Source organism: Microcebus murinus, chromosome 6 (assembly GCF_040939455.1).
Source record: "Microcebus murinus isolate Inina chromosome 6, M.murinus_Inina_mat1.0, whole genome shotgun sequence".
NCBI lineage: Eukaryota > Metazoa > Chordata > Mammalia > Primates > Cheirogaleidae > Microcebus > Microcebus murinus.
Genome location: NC_134109.1, coordinates 108,178,176 through 108,197,194, shown reverse-complemented (window position 1 = coordinate 108,197,194; position 19,019 = coordinate 108,178,176). Strand labels below are relative to the sequence as shown.

The window sequence follows — 19,019 nt, the reverse complement described above, 5'->3', positions numbered from 1 at the left end:
CTGTCCCAGCTCTGCCACAGTTCCATCCAGCTCTATTACAGCCTATGTGACACCCCGTGTGACAGCCCCTGTCCCAGCTGTCACAGCTCCATCCAGTCTCTATCACAGCCTATGTGATACCCCGTGTCACAGCCCCAGTCCCAGCTCTGCCACAGCCCGATCCAGCACTATCACAGCCTATGTGACACTCCCTGTCACAGCTCCTGTCCCAGCTCTGCCACAGCTCCATCCAGTCTCTATCACAGCCTATGTGACACCCCGTGTCACAGCCCCAGTCCCAGCTCTGTCACAGCTCCATCCAGCTCTATCACAGCCTATGTGACAGCCCGTGTCACAGCCCCAGTCACAGCTCTGTCACAGCCCCTGTCCCAGCTTTGCCACAGCTCCATCCAGCTCTATCACAGCCTATGTGACAGCCTGTGTCACAGCCCCAGTCACAGCTCTGTCACAGCCCCTGTCCCAGCTCTGCCACAGCTCCATCCAGTCTCTATCACAGCCTATGTGACAGCCCGTGTCACAGCCCCAGTCACAGCTCTGCCACAGCTCCATCCAGCTCTATCACAGCCTATGTGACACCCTGTGTCACAGCTCCTGTCCCAGCTCTGCCACAGCTCCATCCAGCTCTATCACAGCCTATGTGACACCCCGTGTCACAGCCCCTGTCCCAGCTCTGCCACAGCTCCATCCAGTCTCTATCACAGCCTATGTGACACCCCGTGTCACAGCCCCTGTCCCAGCTCTGCCAGCTCCATCCATCTCTATCACAGCCTATGTGACAACCTGTGTCACAGGCCCAGTCACAGCTCTGTCACAGCCCCTGTCCCAGCTCTGCCACAGCTCCATCCAGCTCTATCACAGCTTATGTGACAACCCGTGTCACAGTCCCGGTCACAGCTCTGTCACAGCCCCCGTCCCAGCTCTGCCACAGCTCCATCACAGTCTCTATCACAGCCTGTGTGACAACCCATGTCACAGTCCCGGTCACAGCTCTGTCACAGCCCTTGTCCCAGCTCTGCCACAGGTCCATCACAGGCTCTATCACAGCCTATGTGACAACCTGTGTCACAGCCCCCGTCCTAGCTCTGCCACAGCTCCATCCAGCTCTATCACAGCCTGTGTGACAACCCGTGTCACAGTCCCAGTCACAGCTCTGTCACAGCCCCTGTCCCAGCTCTGCCACAGCTCCATCCAGCTCTATCACAGCCTATGTGACACCCCGTGTCACAGCCCCTGTCCCAGCTCTGCCACAGCTCCATCCAGCTCTATCACAGCCTATGTGACACTCCCTGTCACAGCCCCTGTCCCAGCTCTGCCACAGCTCCATCCAGCTTTATCACAGCCTATGTGACAGCCTGTGTCACAGCCCCTGTCCCAGCTCTGCCACAGCTCCATCCAGCTCTATCACAGCCTACGTGACACCCCGTGTGACAGCCCCTGTCCCAGCTGTCACAGCTCCATCCAGTCTCTATCACAGCCTATGTGATACCCCATGTCACAGCCCCAGTCCCAGCTCTGCCACAGCCCCATCCAGCTCTATCACAGCCTATGTGACACCCCGTGTCACAGCCCTAGTCCCAGCTCTGCCACAGCCCGATCCAGCTCTATCACAGCCTATGTGACACTCCCTGTCACAGCCCCAGTCCCAGCTCTGCCACAGCTCCATCCAGCTCTATCACAGCCTATGTGACACCCCGTGTCATAGCCCCAGTCACAGCTCTGCCACAGCTCCATCCAGCTCTATCACAGCCTATGTGACAGCCCGTGTCACAGCCCCAGTCACAGCTCTGTCACAGCCCCTGTCCCAGCTCTGCCACAGCTCCATCCAGCTCTATCACAGCCTATGTGACAGCCCGTGTCACAGCCCCAGTCACAGCTCTGCCACAGCTCCATCCAGCTCTATCACAGCCTATGTGACACTCCGTGTCACAGCTCCTGTCCCAGCTCTGCCACAGCTCCATCCAGTCTCTATCACAGCCTATGTGACACCCCGTGTCACAGCCCCTGTCCCAGCTCTGCCAGCTCCATCCAGCTCTATCACAGCCTGTGTGACAACCCGTGTCACAGTCCCGGTCACAGCTCTGTAACAGCCCCTGCCCCAGCTCTGCCACAGCTCCATCACAGTCTCTATCACAGCCTATGTGACAACCTGTGTCACAGCCCCAGTCACAACTCTGTCACAGCCCCTGTCCCAGCTCTGCCACAGCTCCATCACAGGCTCTATCACAGCCTATGTGACAACCCGTGTCACAGCTCCTGTCCCAGCTCTGCCACAGCTCCATCACAGGCTCTATCACAGCCTATGTGACACCCTGTGTCACAGCTCCTGTCCCAGCTCTGCCACAGCTCCATCCAGCTCTATCACAGCCTATGTGACACCCCGTGTCACAGCCCCTGTCCCAGCTCTGCCACAGCTCCATCCAGCTCTATCACAGCCTATGTGACACCCCGTGTCACAGCCCCTGTCCCAGCTCTGCCACAGCTCCATCCAGCTCTATCACAGCCTATGTGACAACCTGTGTCACAGCCCCAGTCACAGCTCTGTCACAGCCCCTGTCCCAGCTCTGCCACAGCTCCATCACAGGCTCTATCACAGCCTATGTGACACCCCGTGTCACAGTCCGGGTCACAGCTCTGTCACAGCCCCCGTCCCAGCTCTGCCACAGCTCCATCACAGGCTCTATCACAGCCTATGTGACAACCCATGTCACAGTCTGGGTCACAGCTCCATCACAGGCTCTATCACAGCCTATGTGACAACCCATGTCACAGTCTGGGTCACAGCTCCATCACAGGCTCTATCACAGCCTATGTGACAACCCATGTCACAGTCTGGGTCACAGCTCCATCACAGGCTCTATCACAGCCTATGTGACAACCCATGTCACAGTCCGGGTCACAGCTCCATCACAGGCTCTATCACAGCCTATGTGACAACCCATGTCACAGTCTGGGTCACAGCTCCATCACAGGCTCTATCACAGCCTATGTGACAACCCATGTCACAGTCTGGGTCACAGCTCCATCACAGGCTCTATCACAGCCTATGTGACAACCCATGTCACAGTCTGGGTCACAGCTCCATCACAGGCTCTATCACAGCCTATGTGACAACCCATGTCACAGTCCGGGTCACAGCTCCATCACAGGCTCTATCACAGCCTATGTGACAACCCGTGTCACAGCCCCGTCCCAGCTCTGCCACAGCTCCATCACAGGCTCTATCACAGCCTATGTGACAACCCATGTCACAGTCTGGGTCACAGCTCCATCACAGGCTCTATCACAGCCTATGTGACAACCCATGTCACAGTCTGGGTCACAGCTCCATCACAGGCTCTATCACAGCCTATGTGACAACCCGTGTCACAGTCCGGGTCACAGCTCTGTCACAGGCTCTATCACAGCCTATGTGACAACCCGTGTCACAGTCCGGGTCACAGCTCCATCACAGGCTCTATCACAGCCTATGTGACAACCCGTGTCACAGCCCCGTCCCAGCTCTGCCACAGCCCGATCCAGCACTATCACAGCCTATGTGACACTCCCTGTCACAGCTCCTGTCCCAGCTCTGCCACAGCTCCATCACAGGCTATCACAGCCCTGTCACAGCCCATGCCGCAGTCTCTAACACCCTCTCCCTGGCTCTGCCTCTGCTCGGGGCCCTACATGGGGGCCTGCGGGGCCCTGCACGGTGGCCTGTGGGGTACAGCTCTCATCACATGGCCGAACTGACCTCTCCGGAAGGCGTCCGGCGGGAGGAAGGCCATGTGCTCGCAGGTGCCCTGGCGAGCGGGCTGTGGGAGGGAGGTTGGGCCTGGGGCGTGTGGGAAAGACGTGCTCCTCAGGGAGCTGGAGCCCGGGCCTGGCTGTGGCCCACTCCGTGTGTGCCACGGGGCCAGGTCCTGGCCCCACCTCTGGCAGGATGGCTCCACGGTTTCGCACGTTGCTCTCATCTCCTTGCCCTGCCACGAGCTCCCAGGGGCAGGGACTGTGTCCTGTTCTTTTTGCTCACTCACTGCAGAGCTGAGCACAGGCCTGGGCTCCAGGGCACAACCTAACGACTCTCCCCGAAGTCCTGGCCTGTCTCAAGTCATTTCCAGTTGTCCCCCTTTGCCTGCAGAGCAACCACCTTTATGTCCTGTGTTTGCTGCTCCTGAATGCTTGCCCGCCCCGCGCCCGGGCTCCCCCTACCCCGCTCTGCTTGGCGTGCCCCATCTCTCTGCCTCCGCCAGACCAATTCAGACACGGCCACCTCCCTGCTCCCCCTGCTCTCCAGCCTCTTATCCACGCAGCCCGCTTCTGCCCCTGGCTTCCGCATGTCAGGTTTGGAATCTGTCTTAGTCTTGCCTCAGCCTGCAGGTGCCTGGCGCGGGGGGCCGGCTCCCACAGCCCGCTAGAGCAGGCCCTCCAGCGCCCGCTGGGTAAATCCACGGCGCGTGGCTGGGCCTTCTAAGAAAGGGGTGCAGTGACACTGGAGGAGAAAGAAAATGTGGAGAAGTGATGGAGAGGGCAGAGCCCAGTGTCAGTGGGGACTGCGAGCCAAGTCCCCTTCCTGGGCCATCTCAGGGACCTGGGAAGCCCCCTCGCCCCGGCACGGCCCCTCCCTCCCCCGCCCTCCCAGCCCCACGTGCTGAGGCTCTTCGCCTCCTGGTCCATTCTGTCCCTTCCTTCTTTCCCTCCCTGGCGCCTCCAGCCCCGGCTGATGAGGGTGGTGGCCCTGTCTGAACTCACTTCAGCCTAGATTCCAGACGCGGGACAGAGGAGTCTCTGGTACTTACTTCTTGGCAGCTGTGCTCAGCCGGCACCTCAGGGGCCGCCCCCTCCCCGCGCCTCCCTCTCCAGCCTGGCTCTGAGTCCAGGTGGCCCAGACGTCCTGGAGCCCCAGCAGGACACAGAGACATAGTCCAGGCCTGGCTGAGCTGTCAGCACATTTTTCTCCATCCTTCCTGGGGTGGAGGGGGCACAAGGTCCTACCAGTGCTTTGGCAGAGTCCCCAGGGAACATCTGGGTGTGTAGGACCGGGGAGAGTAGGGCGATCAAGGGCAGTGGAGCCAGGACTGGCCTGGAGATGAAAGGGCTTGGGGCGCTGCTGGGCCCCCCAGTGCTCACAGGCGGGGTCCTGCGCAGAGGCAGGGGGTGGAGAACAGGGCAGTATAATAGCTCATGCTCCTAGATCCTAGAGAGACCAGGCAGAGCTGAAAAGGGAGCAGATGGCAAGCCCAATGGGAAGTTGAGCCTGCAGGGACTTTCTTGTTCACTAAGGCCTTACTGTGATGGGGAGCTGGCATGTGGGCTCCCAGGGTGCTTTTATAGCCAGAGTCCGGGGGTGAGGGTGCTGGGAGGAGAGGGGTCAGAAGGCTCTAAAACGGTCCTTCTATGGAGACAGCAGTAGGACAGTGGTCCTTCTCTTAGGGCCAGTGCAGGGCAACAGCTTAGTGAGCCCCTAAGTTGGACACTTGCCCCTAGCCCTGTCCTTGTTGCCCCACTGCGAGAATGCAGCAGGCCTCATCCCTCCCCCCACGCTACTCCATTCACCGTTTCCCCATAATGAGTGTGTGCCGGCACACACACACACACACACACACACACACACACACACACAGTAACCATTGCCTAGAAAACCCAGTTTACTTTCTACTTCCTCCAGGAAGCCCACCTTGACTATACTCAAGGGAATCACTGCTCTGAGCTTCTGAACCCCTTACTGTGACCCTTGATTACAAACCTCTGCAATGACCCTTTGATGCTTTGACCAGACCAGGAGCCACCCAAGCTAGGGCATCTCTCTGCCTCCCGGCCTGCATTATGTATGTGTGTCTGTACATTGCGTGGGCACCCGAGGGCTTGGTGACAGCTGGCTGGTTGATTTGTTTCCCCCACTCATCCACTTCCAATCCAGTTGCCCCTGTGTACCCCTTCCCCATTCCAGGTTTTTCATCAGGAAGCTTTGGGGCAGGAAACCTGAGGGATGTTGCTGATTACAGTGTTCTCTCCCGAAGGGCACGTCTCGGGTCAGGACTTCCAGCAGGAAGTCTGTGTGTCCTAGTCCCTGTCCAGCCCTGCCAAGAGCAGACCTGCCTTGGAGCAGAGCAGAAGGTAATGTGGGCAAGACCGTATCTGCCCTAAACAGAAGGATGAAGTGGCATCTGTATACGGCTGCCACCCTCCCTCCTTCCCCCGCCTTCTCAGAGCCTTGAGCATAGGACCAAGGGTGTGGCCTCTGAGCCAGTTGCCCCTGATCCCATTTTCTATAGAGCTTAGGACCAGGGCAAGTGCCTGTCCCAGAGACAAGGGAGTCTGCCTTCTGGAGACCCAGCTGGGGCTTATGAAGGATGAAGAATACAAAGGAAGTAATCTCGTATAGTAAGACCTCCCTTTCATTCCAACAGCAACGTTTAAGACGACTATATAGCTAAATCAGATTCCAAAGGCCAAGTGTCTTCCTCTCCATTGGGTAATGCAGGTTTCATTTAATCATTTCATCGTTCATTGTTTACTGAGAACTTACTATCAATGAGATACTATGCTAGGTGCATTTGTTTTCTTAATTAGTCTTTGCAATAACTTTTGAAGTATATATCTTTAAGCCCATTTTATACACGAGGAAGATTGAGGTATACACAGGCAGTAAATGACAGAGAAGTATTTAATTCTACAGCTTTTGTTTTCCAGTCTCATGCTCTATTGTTTACAGCAGGGATTCCCAGGCTTTTGGAATTCACAGACCAATAACATTTCCAAAATGATTTTTGGGAACAAACATAGAACCCTATGCCAAGTTTTTAGTTAGCCAGAGACATAAAAAATACCATCTCCCAGAACCATGATTTCATAAAAGGGCGTTTTTAACACAGAGAATGTAGCAAGGATATAACCTTAGAATAAAGACAGCCTTCTAAGAAAGGACAGTTGGCAAACTTGCCCTAAAATATCTCACATTGTTCTCTCTCTCTCTGGGTTTTTTTTTTTTTTTTTTTTTCCATTTCAAGCAGAACTGGCTAAAACTTTGGTATTGCAGGGTGTGGGAGCCACTGCCCTACCCCAGAGCTGCCTCTTCAAGCAAGAACAATGCCCTTGGCCCATAGCAAATAAACTTCCAGAATTTCCCACTCCAGCTCTGCCCATCCTGGTCCCCACCAAATAAGGTCTGAGGTTGATATATACAATCAGCTACATTCCACACTCCACCCCAGCAGGTCCTTTGAATTTCACTGATATTCAGGAAGCCCATCCACCCCAGTCCCCTTCTCTTTTAGACTCAGATGTTTTCTAAGTTTGCATTCCAGGGACACTCAGGCCTGGGCAGCCCTGTGGGGGCCCATATGTCTCCTGGAATCCCCCAGCCCCCCGTGGATGCTGAGAGCAGCAGGTCTTCTCCCTAGCCCAGTCCTGAGGCAGGTGTTCCCCTTGCTGAGGTCCCCAGGTCCTGGCTACTTGTTATCAGAGGAACCAGAGCAGACCCTAGGCTTCTAGGCAGTGCTGGAAAGGAGAGGCTTGAGACTCGAGTGGATAATGGGGAGATCACAGAATGGGGGGAGCATTCCCTGTCCATTCTTCACCTTCTTTCTGCTTCCTCTCCTTCCAGCACCTGTGCTTGCCCCCCCAACCTGTGTGAGCCCTCTGAGCAGCAGAGCAGAGCCTGACCTGTGGGTACCTTGGTTGAAGTTCCAGCTCCATCATTTTCTTGCACTGGGGCATCTGGCACGTCACCTAACCTCTTTGTGCTTTAGTTCTCTCTGCAAATGGGAGTACAAGTGTTAGGCTGAGCCATGTGAAATTGCCAAAGTTTGAACACAATGAATGGGCCCACAAATACCACAATTTCCTGTGGTTAACAAATCAGGTGTGAAGTGTTGGATATATGTCTCTCACCAAATCTGGCCCCCTCCTCTAGGAAGCCCTCCCTAGATACTTCAATCTCAGTGAGATCTCCCTTTCAAATTTCTCATGGTTGGGGCATGATTTAGTACACATTTCTTCCCTGTGTTGAGCTTTCTCCTCTATTCATGAGCATGAGTTTAGCCTCCTTCCAACCTGGAGGCCACCAAGGGCAGCACCTGGGGCTTCTCTGTCCCCAGACTGCTGGCATACCACAGATGTCCTCCATTAGGGCTTTCACACGGAAGAGACAGGAGAGGCCAGACCTCATCAGGGGTTACCGTAAGCCTGATTTATCTGATGGTCATTTCTGTACCCCAGGTTGGTCCTAGATGGTTGTGAATGGGTGTTGCTAGTCAAATTGAGGGTAGGTGAGGTGCTACAGGGGAGGAACTAAGAATCCCTGCCCCTGGCCACCCCTGGCAGCAGTATCCCAGGAAGCAGAACCTTGGTCACATCCTCTGTCTTCTCCAAGGATCCCTTTCCATGCCATCAGCTAAGGGACTTCCAGGGTCCCTAACTCATTAGAAGAGCTGACATTTATTGATCTGCTCTCTCTTCTCCAAGGATCCCTTTCCATGCCATCAGCTAGGGACTTCCAGGGTCCCTAACTCATTAGAAGAGCTGACATTTATTGATCTGCTCTCTGTCCAGCCCGCAGAGGTCCCTAAGATGAGTTGGACCTCATCCACCCTCAGGGACCTCAGTCCAGAAGGAGACATAGTGTGACCAGTGCTCAGGTTCATGGGAGCTAAGGGACCACAGGGATGTGACTGAGGTTCTGGCCACTGGGAACCAGTGTGGGCGGACTTCTGAGCTGGGTTAGGGCAGACTAACTCCCAGCGAGACAGAGACCCAAAGAAGTGGGAGAGTTACATGGAGGTCTTCCGGCTGTGTGGCCGGCACACCAGGGCAGGCAGGGCTTGCAGCCTGTTAAGAACACTCCTTCTCAAGGAGACCCAAGGACATTCAGGGATCAGGCCTCCCAGCATCCGTGTGGAGAACTGTCAGCTCAGAGCTGCTCAAAAGTAGAAATGCCAGCTATGGGTGATGTCATCACCCCAGTCCTTCACGCCCCCTGGGAGGTCTGGTGTCCAGTGGGTGGAGCAGAGCAGCCCCTGCCAGGCTGACCCCACCATTCTGCCACTAAAATGCCCGTTCTGGATGGCGGTTGGGAGAGGAGGTGGTCACAAGTGGGCTGAGAGTGAGAGTAAAAAAATCATTTGAAGAAAAACTTCCTGTTCCTCCTCAGAGATGGCAGAGCCAGAGGACCTTTTTGCCTCCCTCCTGTCAGACTTTGCTGAGGATTCACTTCAGCATTAACCCGGTCCCCAACTTTCCCCGACAACCCCTTCCCTCTAATGCAATCCCTCCCCGCTCCCCGTTTCTGAGCTAATCTGGGGTGTCAGGCTGTCTCAGGGGATGGAGAGGAACAGAGCTGTACTTCAGGCTGAGCTAGTGGGATTTGTCCATCAGCCCGGGCACTGTCCACGGGAAGAGGGCTCACAGCTGGGGGACGTTCCCGGGACGCGGCAGACTCTTGGGAGTGGGGGCTGTGCAGCTGCTTGGGGGTGGGGGAGGGGTGGGGAGGGGTGGGCGTCTGGGTGGAGCGGGAGCTCCCCTAGCATCGGTCCACACAGGAGGTGCCTCAATTTGGAGAAGGGCGTCCAAAGCCAGCCCGAGAGCACCACCAGGTCGCCAGAGGAGCCGGCGCACCCGCTCCGCGCTGCAGCCGGCCGGTCTCGCAAAGCCCCTCAGAACCAGCCCGGAAAGACCCAGCGCCGGGACCCAGCGCTCGCCTCCCGCGTCCGTGGCTGCCGCAGGCGCATTTCCTCGAAGTCTGGCCGCGAAGGGCTGGCTCCCACCGCACGCCGGTGCGTGTCGCCCCGAGTTTCCTCCACGCCCTCCTCGCCGGCCGCCGCAGGGGAAAGGCTGGCGCGGGATTCGCCCCCCGCCCCTGTCGCAGGAAAGCCCCGGGAGCCGCCGACGCAGCGCATTTCCCGGAAACCCTCTCTCCGGGCGGGTTGCGGGGAGGCCGGGGCTCCGCACGCAGACGACCCGCGCCCTCCCCCACCGCCGGGGAGCGAAGAGGCCGGGAAAGGCGAGCCCGGCGCCCGGAGAGGGAGGCCGGGAACCTCCGCCCCCCAGTCTGGGACGGGGCATTCGGCGCCGCAGCAGGAGCCCTAGACTCGAGGCGCGCTCCCAGCCCGCAGCCAGGGAAAGACGTTCGAGGGCCAGGGCTGAGGACGCCTCTCACTGCGGCCCCGCGGCCCGCCCCCAGCCCCTCCGGCCCCGGCCCGCGCTCTGCCCCTTTAAGAAGCCCAGGTAGGCAGGCCGGGCCGCGGGGCCGCTCCTATGGCAACTCGCGAGCCGCGGCGGCTTCATGAATATTCCGGGGCGCGGGAGCCCGAGCGCTGCCGGAGGGCTCTCCGGGGGAGGCGCCCGTTGATGTAAGCCCGGCGGGCCGCTGGGCTCCGCGCGGCTGCGGCGGGGGCCCCGGGACGGCCCGGCCGGGCTCGGCCGGGAGAGGGAGGCGAGCTCGCGGGGAGCTGGCCACAAAGCCCGGGCAGCCGGACCGACGGACAGCCGCCCGCGCCGGGACGCAGCGGGAGCCGCGGGCCGTGCGCTCTGCGCTCCCGAGCGGCTCCCGGAGCGCCGCGGCCCGGCGCGGCTGGTGCCGGCGCCCATTGTTCCCCGCGGGGGCGGGGCGCCTGGAGCCGGGCCGCGCGCCGCGCCCCTGAGCGCGGGAGGGAGGGCGGGAGCGCGGGGTCCCCGCGCCCAGCCCGGGCGCGAGGAGGCGCAGCGCGGAGAGCCCGGGACGGGAGCCGGACTGGGAGCCTCCCGCGGCGCGCAGCATGGGCGACTGAGGAGCCCCGCGCCGGCCGCGAAGGACTCGTCCCCACGGGCTGACTGACAGGCGGGCGGACCTGGAGCGGCTCCGCGGCGCCGCGCCCCTGTGCCCGGCCCGGCCCTGGCGCCATGGACAAGCTGCCGCCGTCCATGCGCAAGCGGCTCTACAGCCTCCCGCAGCAGGTGGGGGCCAAGGCGTGGATCATGGACGAGGAAGAGGACGCCGAGGAGGATGGGGCCGGGGGCCGCCAAGACCCCAGCCGCAGAAGCATCCGGCTGCGGCCGCTGCCCTCGCCGTCGCCCTCCGTGGCCGCGGGCAGCGCGGAGTCCCGGGGCGCGGCCCTCGGGGCAGCGGACAGCGAGGGGCCGGCCCGCGGCGCGGCCAAGTCCAGCACGAACGGCGACTGCAGGCGCTTCCGCGGGAGCCTGGCCTCGCTGGGCAGCCGGGGCGGCGGCGGCGGCGCGGGCAGCGGCAGCAGCCACGGGCACCTGCACGACTCCGCGGAGGAGCGGCGGCTCATCGCCGAGGGCGACGCGTCCCCTGGCGAGGACAGGACGCCCCCGGGCCTGGCGGCGGAGTCCGAGCGCCCCGGAGCCTCGCCGCCGCCGCCCCAGCAGCCGCCACAGCCGGCCTCCGCCTCCTGCGAGCAGCCCTCCGCTGACACCGCTGTCAAAGTGGAGGGAGGCGCGGCCGCCGGCGACCAGATCCTCCCCGAGGCTGAGGTCCGCCTGGGCCAGGCCGGCTTCATGCAGCGCCAGTTCGGGGCCATGCTCCAACCTGGAGTCAACAAATTCTCCCTGAGGATGTTCGGCAGCCAGAAAGCCGTGGAGCGCGAGCAGGAGAGGGTTAAATCGGCGGGGTTTTGGATTATCCACCCCTACAGCGACTTCAGGTAAGGGGCCGGCGATGTCCTGTCCGGTGAGGGCTCTGCGCGGTGGCCGCAGGCACGCTTCCTCTCCCCGCCCTGCCTCCCAGCCGGAGTTAACTTTCCTTCCTTCCTTGCGCTGGGAGCTCCGAGAGAAGTGGGGAGCCTCTAGGCTCCCAGACACCCCCAGCCCTTCTGCACTGCGCTGGGAACTTTCTTCTGTGTTCAGACGCTGGTCTTCCTGGGTCTGGGCCGCACTGGAGAATAGGCTGAAAAGGTGCTCTGAGCCTGGCCTAGCCCTAACCGCAGCCGGGACAGGGCTCTGCCACCTTAAGCCACACATTCCACCCCCCCCCCCCATCAAGGCTGCAGAGTCAGGGTGACCATCCTGGAGGCTCCAGGTCATTCTTCCTGCAGAGAGAGCAGGGCCATGAAGGGAGACAGACCTCTTAGCAGCCAGGCCAGATCCCTGGGTGCTGACCGCAGGCATTGTCTGCCTTTTGGTGCCCTGGGAGACTGCAGCCAGGCCTCTGGGGGACTGAGGGCACTGGGGCCTAAGGCCCAGAACGAAAGCCCTCTCTGCACCTGCCTTAACCCTGGGCCAAGCCCCTCATTCTGAGTAGTGGACCAGGGAGCAGGCACTCTGGGCAGATGGCATCACACTGGCAAGGCGGCATGACCTTGCTCATGGTGGTCAGTGAAGATGCCTGGTGTTCTGACTGGTGAGCAGCTGTCCTGCGACCCAAGCTTGTCCAGTGCCCCATCCCCACCCCAGAGGCCCACGCTCTGGCAGCTGATAGGTCTCATGGGTCAGTTGTGGGTTCCCAAACAAAAGATGTGACTGCCAGTTAGGGAGAGGGACCCTGCCCCCTCCTGCACCACCTGAGTCAGATGCCACCGAACAGCAGATACCACTAGTGCTTGTGGGCATATCTGTGCAAAAAGAGGGATTGTTGGTCGCCTCTGGGGTTGGGATCAGGGGTACCCTTACCTCAGTCAAGGTCCTGAGATACCCTAGTGCCCCTCTTGGCTTTCCTGATACATAAGGTTGAGATGGAGGTCTGGGAAACATTCATCTTTTTGAGCTGGGTTTAATTCTCTCATTCTCTGTCTCTCTCTGGCCCTGCCCCCTATTTGTCTCCCTGCCTTGCCTACCCTGCTTGCCTGCCTATATAAATGAGCATTTTGCCAACCCAGAGCCCTCTTTGCAAACTCCAGGGAAGCTGGGTTTGTAATGAGAGCAAAGCCATTTTCCATCCAATGAGAGAGATTTTTCATGCTGGGAAGGACCAGTCAGATAACACTTGATGGCTTAAAATAGGTGGTGAACAAAGGCCCCCCTTTTTTTCTTTTGAGAGGCTACTCTTCCTAACCCTAATATCTAGGGTTCCCCCTTTCCAGAGGATGAGGGAGACCAAAAAGGGCAGGCTAAACAGAGTCATAGTCATCAAATTGTGTGAGCCTATGTGGGACCCTCCTGTGAGGAACTGGGTTCCCGTGGCTGGGTTCCCAGTGCCAGGTTCCTAATGAGTGGACTCCCCTTTGGCCAGTATTGGGGCCTGAGGATCCCAGGCTGAGCTAGGGAGGAGTGCACATAAGCCATGTCTCCTCCACCCCCCAGGTATCCCAGGTTTCTCCCTTCTCTGAACGCAGTGGTGGTGACAGATAGGCTGTTCCCGTACCAAGCACTGGCGATTGTTAAGGACCCTCCTCACCCTTGCTCAGCTCCCTTTGCTGTCAGAAGGCCTCTATCTGGGTTCTCATAACCAATCCCATTGCCCAGGGTGGGGGGCCTGCAAGGGACCAACTCCAGGCATGCGTAGCCTCCATCGACAGACAGCAAGCAGTGATTGAGGCCCTTTTGGGTGCTGGGTTCTGCCCTCCTAGTCTCCATTACTTGGATGCCAAAGAGTTCAGACTGGGTTGATTTCATCAAAGGGGATCCTACCCCACCTTCCCAGTCTTACCTTTGTCCCTCCTGGTAGGTCTGTCTGCAGTCCCGCTGCTGCAGAATCTCCCAGGAACTGCAAGCTGCCTGGGACCTGGCCGCAGGGGAGGGTGGTGGGGACAGAGAGAGGGGGATGCAGTAGGATTGTTAAATAGGCAACAGGAAAGGGGGCAGAGTGGGCTTTGGGTTTGTGCAATAAGCAACAGGGACTGGTGGCTGGAAGCCCACATCCTCTTTGCACAGCCTTGGAGCTATCTGGAGCTGGGTAGGGTGTAAGGAAAGAAATCCAAGAAAGACCATCTAAGAGTGTGTCTGGAAGGGCAGTGATCATGCCTCTCCTGCCTCTGGGCCAAAACAGCTAGTCTCATCTTCAGAAGGTCAAAGAGGCAAGGGCCTAGCTAAGTCTCCTAAGCTTAGAAAACCCACCACTCAATCCCACCTAACCCCCACCTTCCCTAGCACCCCAAACCTCAGTCCCTAGAGCTTCAGCCACTAGCCTTGGGCTTCTATATGGAGCCCATCCCTGTTGCCCACCTTAGGCTTCAGAAGCTTCTGCAAGCATTGCTCAGGCCAGTTGAGGATTTATTCGTCATTTTGACGGGCAGGAAGCATTGATCGAGCAGAATTGGTTTAATAAAGAATCACCAGCAAACCATGATAGATTGAGTTTGCGGTTAGGAGTTCAGGGCTGGCTGTCATGGGCTGCTTCTAGCATCTCCCCTTCCTGGGGAGCAAGGCTGGGTGCTTTTTCCAGGGCTGGAGTGGGCTGTGCTCTGAGGGGCTGATGATAGGCTTTTCTAGGCTGTCCCCTTCCCCCCACACCATGCCCTGGCCACCCCCATGGCTCCTCCGGGCTCCACAGCCTGTCTGGCCTCCCCTTTCCTCCCACTCCCCATTTGCCTTTTGAAAGTTGTATTCGTGGTGTGTTAAGGGAATTGGTCAGGACACAGCAGCCCCTTGGGACATTGCTCTCTGGGCTTCTGTCCAAGGTTGGCTGGGCTCTTGGGTTCTGGGTGGGTCCTTCCTTCCACACAAATGGTGTCCTGGAGAACCTAGAACAAATGAAACATAGTATCTGGATAATCTTATTTTATCAAGAGGAGAGAAAGGGAGTGGGAACCCCGAGTGCAGATGTAGCTGGTTTCGTTCCCAGAAGCTGGTCAGGCTTAGGCAGCTTGCCTGGGCATGTGTATTTAGATGTCTGTCTGAGTGGGTGTCTTGGGGCTGCGTGGGTGGATGTGGGGGCTGGCAGGGAAGTCCCTATGTGGGACGTCAGTTCTGGAACTATTGCATGTCCCCAGAGCTAGCTCAGCCTTGAGAATGGAGGCAGGCAGAAGCTTGGCCTTTCTCATCCCCAGCCACTGCCCTCTCCTAGCCTGAGCCTCCTGAAGCCACGAGGAAGGGAAGGGAAGGGAAGGGGGGCCTTCAAGTGTCCTCTCCTTGGGGCAGAAACAGCTGGGCTCTAAAATCATGGAAACTGGGCCAGTGGCCTGGCAGGTCCCATGGGTAGCGTGAGCTGACTTTCTGCTACTGGTCCCTGGCACGTTGTCACTGCCATTACTCACCTCCCATCACCTCCCCAGCCCTGTTTGCTATGCTATGGGGTCCTGCTTGGGTAATGAGCCTACTTTGAGCCTCAGTTTTCCTATCTAGAAAATGGGGCTCCTGTTGCCTATGGCTGTGTCACACACAAACTCGTACAGCTGTGGTGCCCTGCAGCGGTGAGAAGCTGCAGTGAACTGTGTGAGCACAACTCCCCTGCCCTCACTGCCTCCTCCCCTTGGTCCTGGGCTCCTGGGCAGACCACATGGGGCTCTGTCCTGGGCTCAGTCCAGGGATTCTGAACTGCTGGGGGTCAGAGACCTCACTGAGAACCTGCTGGAAACTATAGAGTCTCTATCCAGAATGATACATAGATGTCTGCACACGTGCAGTGTGGCACTCAATTTCTGGTGTCTGTGGTTCCCCTAAGTTGAGGACCATCTGGAGACTCGAGGTTGTGAACTCCACTCTAGGCCATCCCAGAATAGAGCCTGGGCCTGGCAAGAAGCATGCACTGGCCTCCTAGAGCCAGCCTTGTCTGGAGCCTGGCGGGGGTCCCTCAGTAATCTGGGGCTTGGGCCTCCCAAGGAGACGGTGAAGGGGAAGTAGGTGGCAACCTGGCTCTGGGTCTGGGGTTTCTGAGGCGCCTTCTTGGGTGGGCCTTCCTGGGGGCCACTGCCCAGGGATGCTGCTGCTGCTGTAGTGCGAGGAGCCAGGCTGGAAGGAGCTGCAGGCCCTGCGGGCACTGGAGGGGAAGGTGCCTTGTTGCGGAGGGGAATTCCGAGGTGAGCTGCCTGGGCGGTGCTGTCAGCCGGCACAGTGGGCAGCAGGGTTCTCCAGGGATGAGACCTGCCCCAGCTGACAAGGCGGGGGCTGGTGGCGCTCAGGGCCAAGGTGCTCCCATGATGCTGGGTGCACAGAAACCCGACAGAGGCAGAGGGCCAGGATCCCCACACTGCCTGGGTAGAGCGGCCTGGGCTCCAGGTTCTCCCTGTTGGAAAGCTCCAGTTCCTGGTCTGGAGCTACATGATGAGGCTGCCTTCTCCCCTGCCTGGCCCGACCTCTTCCGTCCCCTTAGCTGCTGTGAGCTGCGAGGCGTTGGGGCTGTCAGGGAGCCTGGCTTACATAGGAAGCTTCCAATGGTGCTGGTCTGTCTGCCTGTCCATCTACCTTCTCTCTGATGTTTTAAGGCCCAGTGTCCCTGAGTCTTCTGGGACACACTCTTAGGCCACTCTGGCCACTGTCCATCTCTCCTTCCCTGACCACCTTGTGGCATTTGGATGGAGCATTTGGATGTGTTTGTTATAATGCAGCTTTCCATGCTGTAATGTCATCCAACTCACGTGGGGATCTTTTTAAAATACAGATTCCCATTCAGTAGTTCTGGGGTGGGTGGGATGCTACATTTCTGGTAAGCACCCACACGCCACTAACGCTGCTGGAGCACAGACCAGGGCCGTGCCTGGAGTATTGAGGTGATAGGCCATGTGCTCGTTCCATGCTTAGCCTAGGCTGCCTAACTGAGCCACCTGAGGGCAGAGCCTCTGTCTTCTCCCTTTGGCCTTGGAACCCTTGGCCCTCAGTCCCGACAGCAGGGTGAAGTCTGCGGACTGGGCCGAGCTGAGCCTCAGAGGACTGCCTGCAGACTTGGGGTGCGGGATTCACAGTCTGCTCGTCTTCCCTCCCTGCGCTACTGCTTGAACCCTGCTGGCCTTGGATGCTGGCTGGGGGGGGCAGGTGGACACTGGGTGGCCAGAGGACCCTCACTAATCGCTAATCCATCCTGTCCCACCACTTTTGCAGCTCTTCTCCCATCTGAAGGGCCAGAGGGGTGGGCCTGGCTGGGGGAGGAGGGGCAGGGAGTTCAGGGACTGCTGTGCTGCAGTGAGATTTCCTGAAGGGAGCAGATGTCGTCAGTGAGAGAGTTCAGAGGTGACAGGCAGGGGAGCCGGTGTGAGGTAGCTCTGACAGTGGCCAACTGGGAGGAGGACAGAAGCATCCAGTAATAGTGGCTGTCTTGGCACATTGGGCAGAGGCTTTGTCCAATCTTACATCCCACTCCCCTGCCTCAGGCCATGCCTAGCAGCCTCCCTGTGGGCTGGGCTTGACTGTCACTTCTCCCTGCCCCTCCTACCCTGGAAGGCACTAGCCTCCATGCAGATGATTTGGCTGACAAGTGTCATAGGCCTGAGTGGCCCTTATGCCTGCCACAACACTGGCCACCTTGGGGGAATTCACCCAGAGCAGAAGGTCCGGCCCCTAGTCCCCTGGAGGCTTGTCATATAACTGAGGAGGCAGCCGTTCCAGCACACGCTTGCTTGGCTCAAGGGCTCTTACAGAACTGCTGCTGCCAGTTGCTAATTAATAGAAGGGCTACTGCGGCCCGCCAGACAGTTGTGCCTGCGCCCAGGGGATGCTGAAGAATTCGTACTTCCCAGCCAGCGAGGGCCGCAGGAGGGCAGGGGCATTGTCTTGGCTTTGGAGAGGATGTTCTTTGCCAGCCGGCTTCTTTACTGCCAAAGGATTGCCAGGGCCTGGAAGTCTGCAGTCCCTGGAGACACTCTCTACCGTTACAGCCACCCAGAACTGAGGCAGGAAGCAGCACAGAGAGGTGGTGAGGTCCACATCACCAAGGGCACGCAAGCTAAGACTGAGCAATACTTAGATCAGAGGTTGCCAAGCAGTACCCCGTGGATATATTCTGAATGGACACCAGCACCCAGATGTGTCCTGTTTGGCCAGCATAATGTGTCATAACAAATCTTAGCCAATGTTTTAAAATAGAAAGATGTAACATAAAATATGGCTCTGGCTTCTCTTGAACACCTGGGAACCTGGCAGCTCTGGCCCCACCTTCCCAGCCCCAGCAGGGAGCTGGAGGAGACTAGAGGGTGCCTCCTTCACACTGGCTTTTGTTCTCCAGTTGCCCCGTCTGCAGTGGTCCCTAAGGCCTCTGTCTTCCACCCAGCCTGTCTTCATACCAGTTAGCTCCTGACCCCTGTAGGTGTCTGTGTTTACAATCAAGGACTCTAATCAACAGGAACTAAAGCCAGGTGGGTTTGCAATCAATAACCACCATTGACGAAGCATCCGCTGCGGGCCAGGCTATGCTAGGAGCTTTGCATGTCCTATTTCATTTACTCTTCACAGTGGCCCCCAAAATAGTTTTATTATCTCCAATTTACAGGTACAGCTCTGATGGGGGGAAAAAAGAGAGAGAAAGAGATTTGCTCCAAATCATACAGCTGTGAAGTACCAGAATTAGAATTTGACCCTGGTCTCCGCGGCTCTAAGCTCAAGCTTGTCTCTTCTTTCCCCCTCTCTCTCTTCCTTCCTTCCTCTTCCTTCTCCTCCTTTATATGTTAGCTTTAAAAAATTTTAATTACACAAGTAGTTCAAGAAAACATTCTCTTAAGAATTAAAACCTTGAGGAGGAGGAGGGTGACCAGCCTGGGCAACATAGCGAGACTCTGTCTCTAACAAAAAAGGGAAAAAAAAAATTATCTGGGTGTGGTGGTGCACACCTGTAGTCCCAGGTACTCAGGAGGCTGAAGCAGGAGGATCACTTGAACTCAGGATATTGAAGTTATATTGAAGTGTGGGCTGTGATTGAGCACTCCAGCCTGGGCAACAGAGGGAAACCCTGTCTCAAAAAACAAACAAACACACAAACAACAAAACCAACATTGAGGAGGAACTCAGAAAGGTGGGGTCAGCAGGCACAGGAAATCGATCACGTCTCAGAATAATGGAACTGGAGAGGCTTTAGCAAGCCCCTGGCCGAGAGCCTTTTTTTAGAGATGAGAAGCAGAGAGGGAAAGCGACTGGCCCAAGGTCACAGAGTAAGTCCATGCCAAAGACGAAGCCACAGCCCACATGCGTGATGTAACGTTTGTCTCCAAAGGTCTTCAAGCTTAAGTTCACCCCCAACTTCC

The 19,019-nt window shown here is 58.0% G+C and overlaps 1 protein-coding gene across 1 annotated transcript in view; it reads left to right on the top strand.

Annotated features, from left to right (window-relative positions):
• Positions 1-10,857: 10,857 nt before the first annotated feature.
• The window catches only part of HCN4 (hyperpolarization activated cyclic nucleotide gated potassium channel 4), a 43,312-nt gene continuing 35,150 nt past the window's right edge, over positions 10,858-19,019 (top strand). The window contains exon 1 of the mRNA XM_012748272.3: positions 10,858-11,621. Coding sequence (XP_012603726.2) covers positions 10,858-11,621 — 764 coding nt within the window. The remainder of the gene's footprint in view (positions 11,622-19,019) is intronic.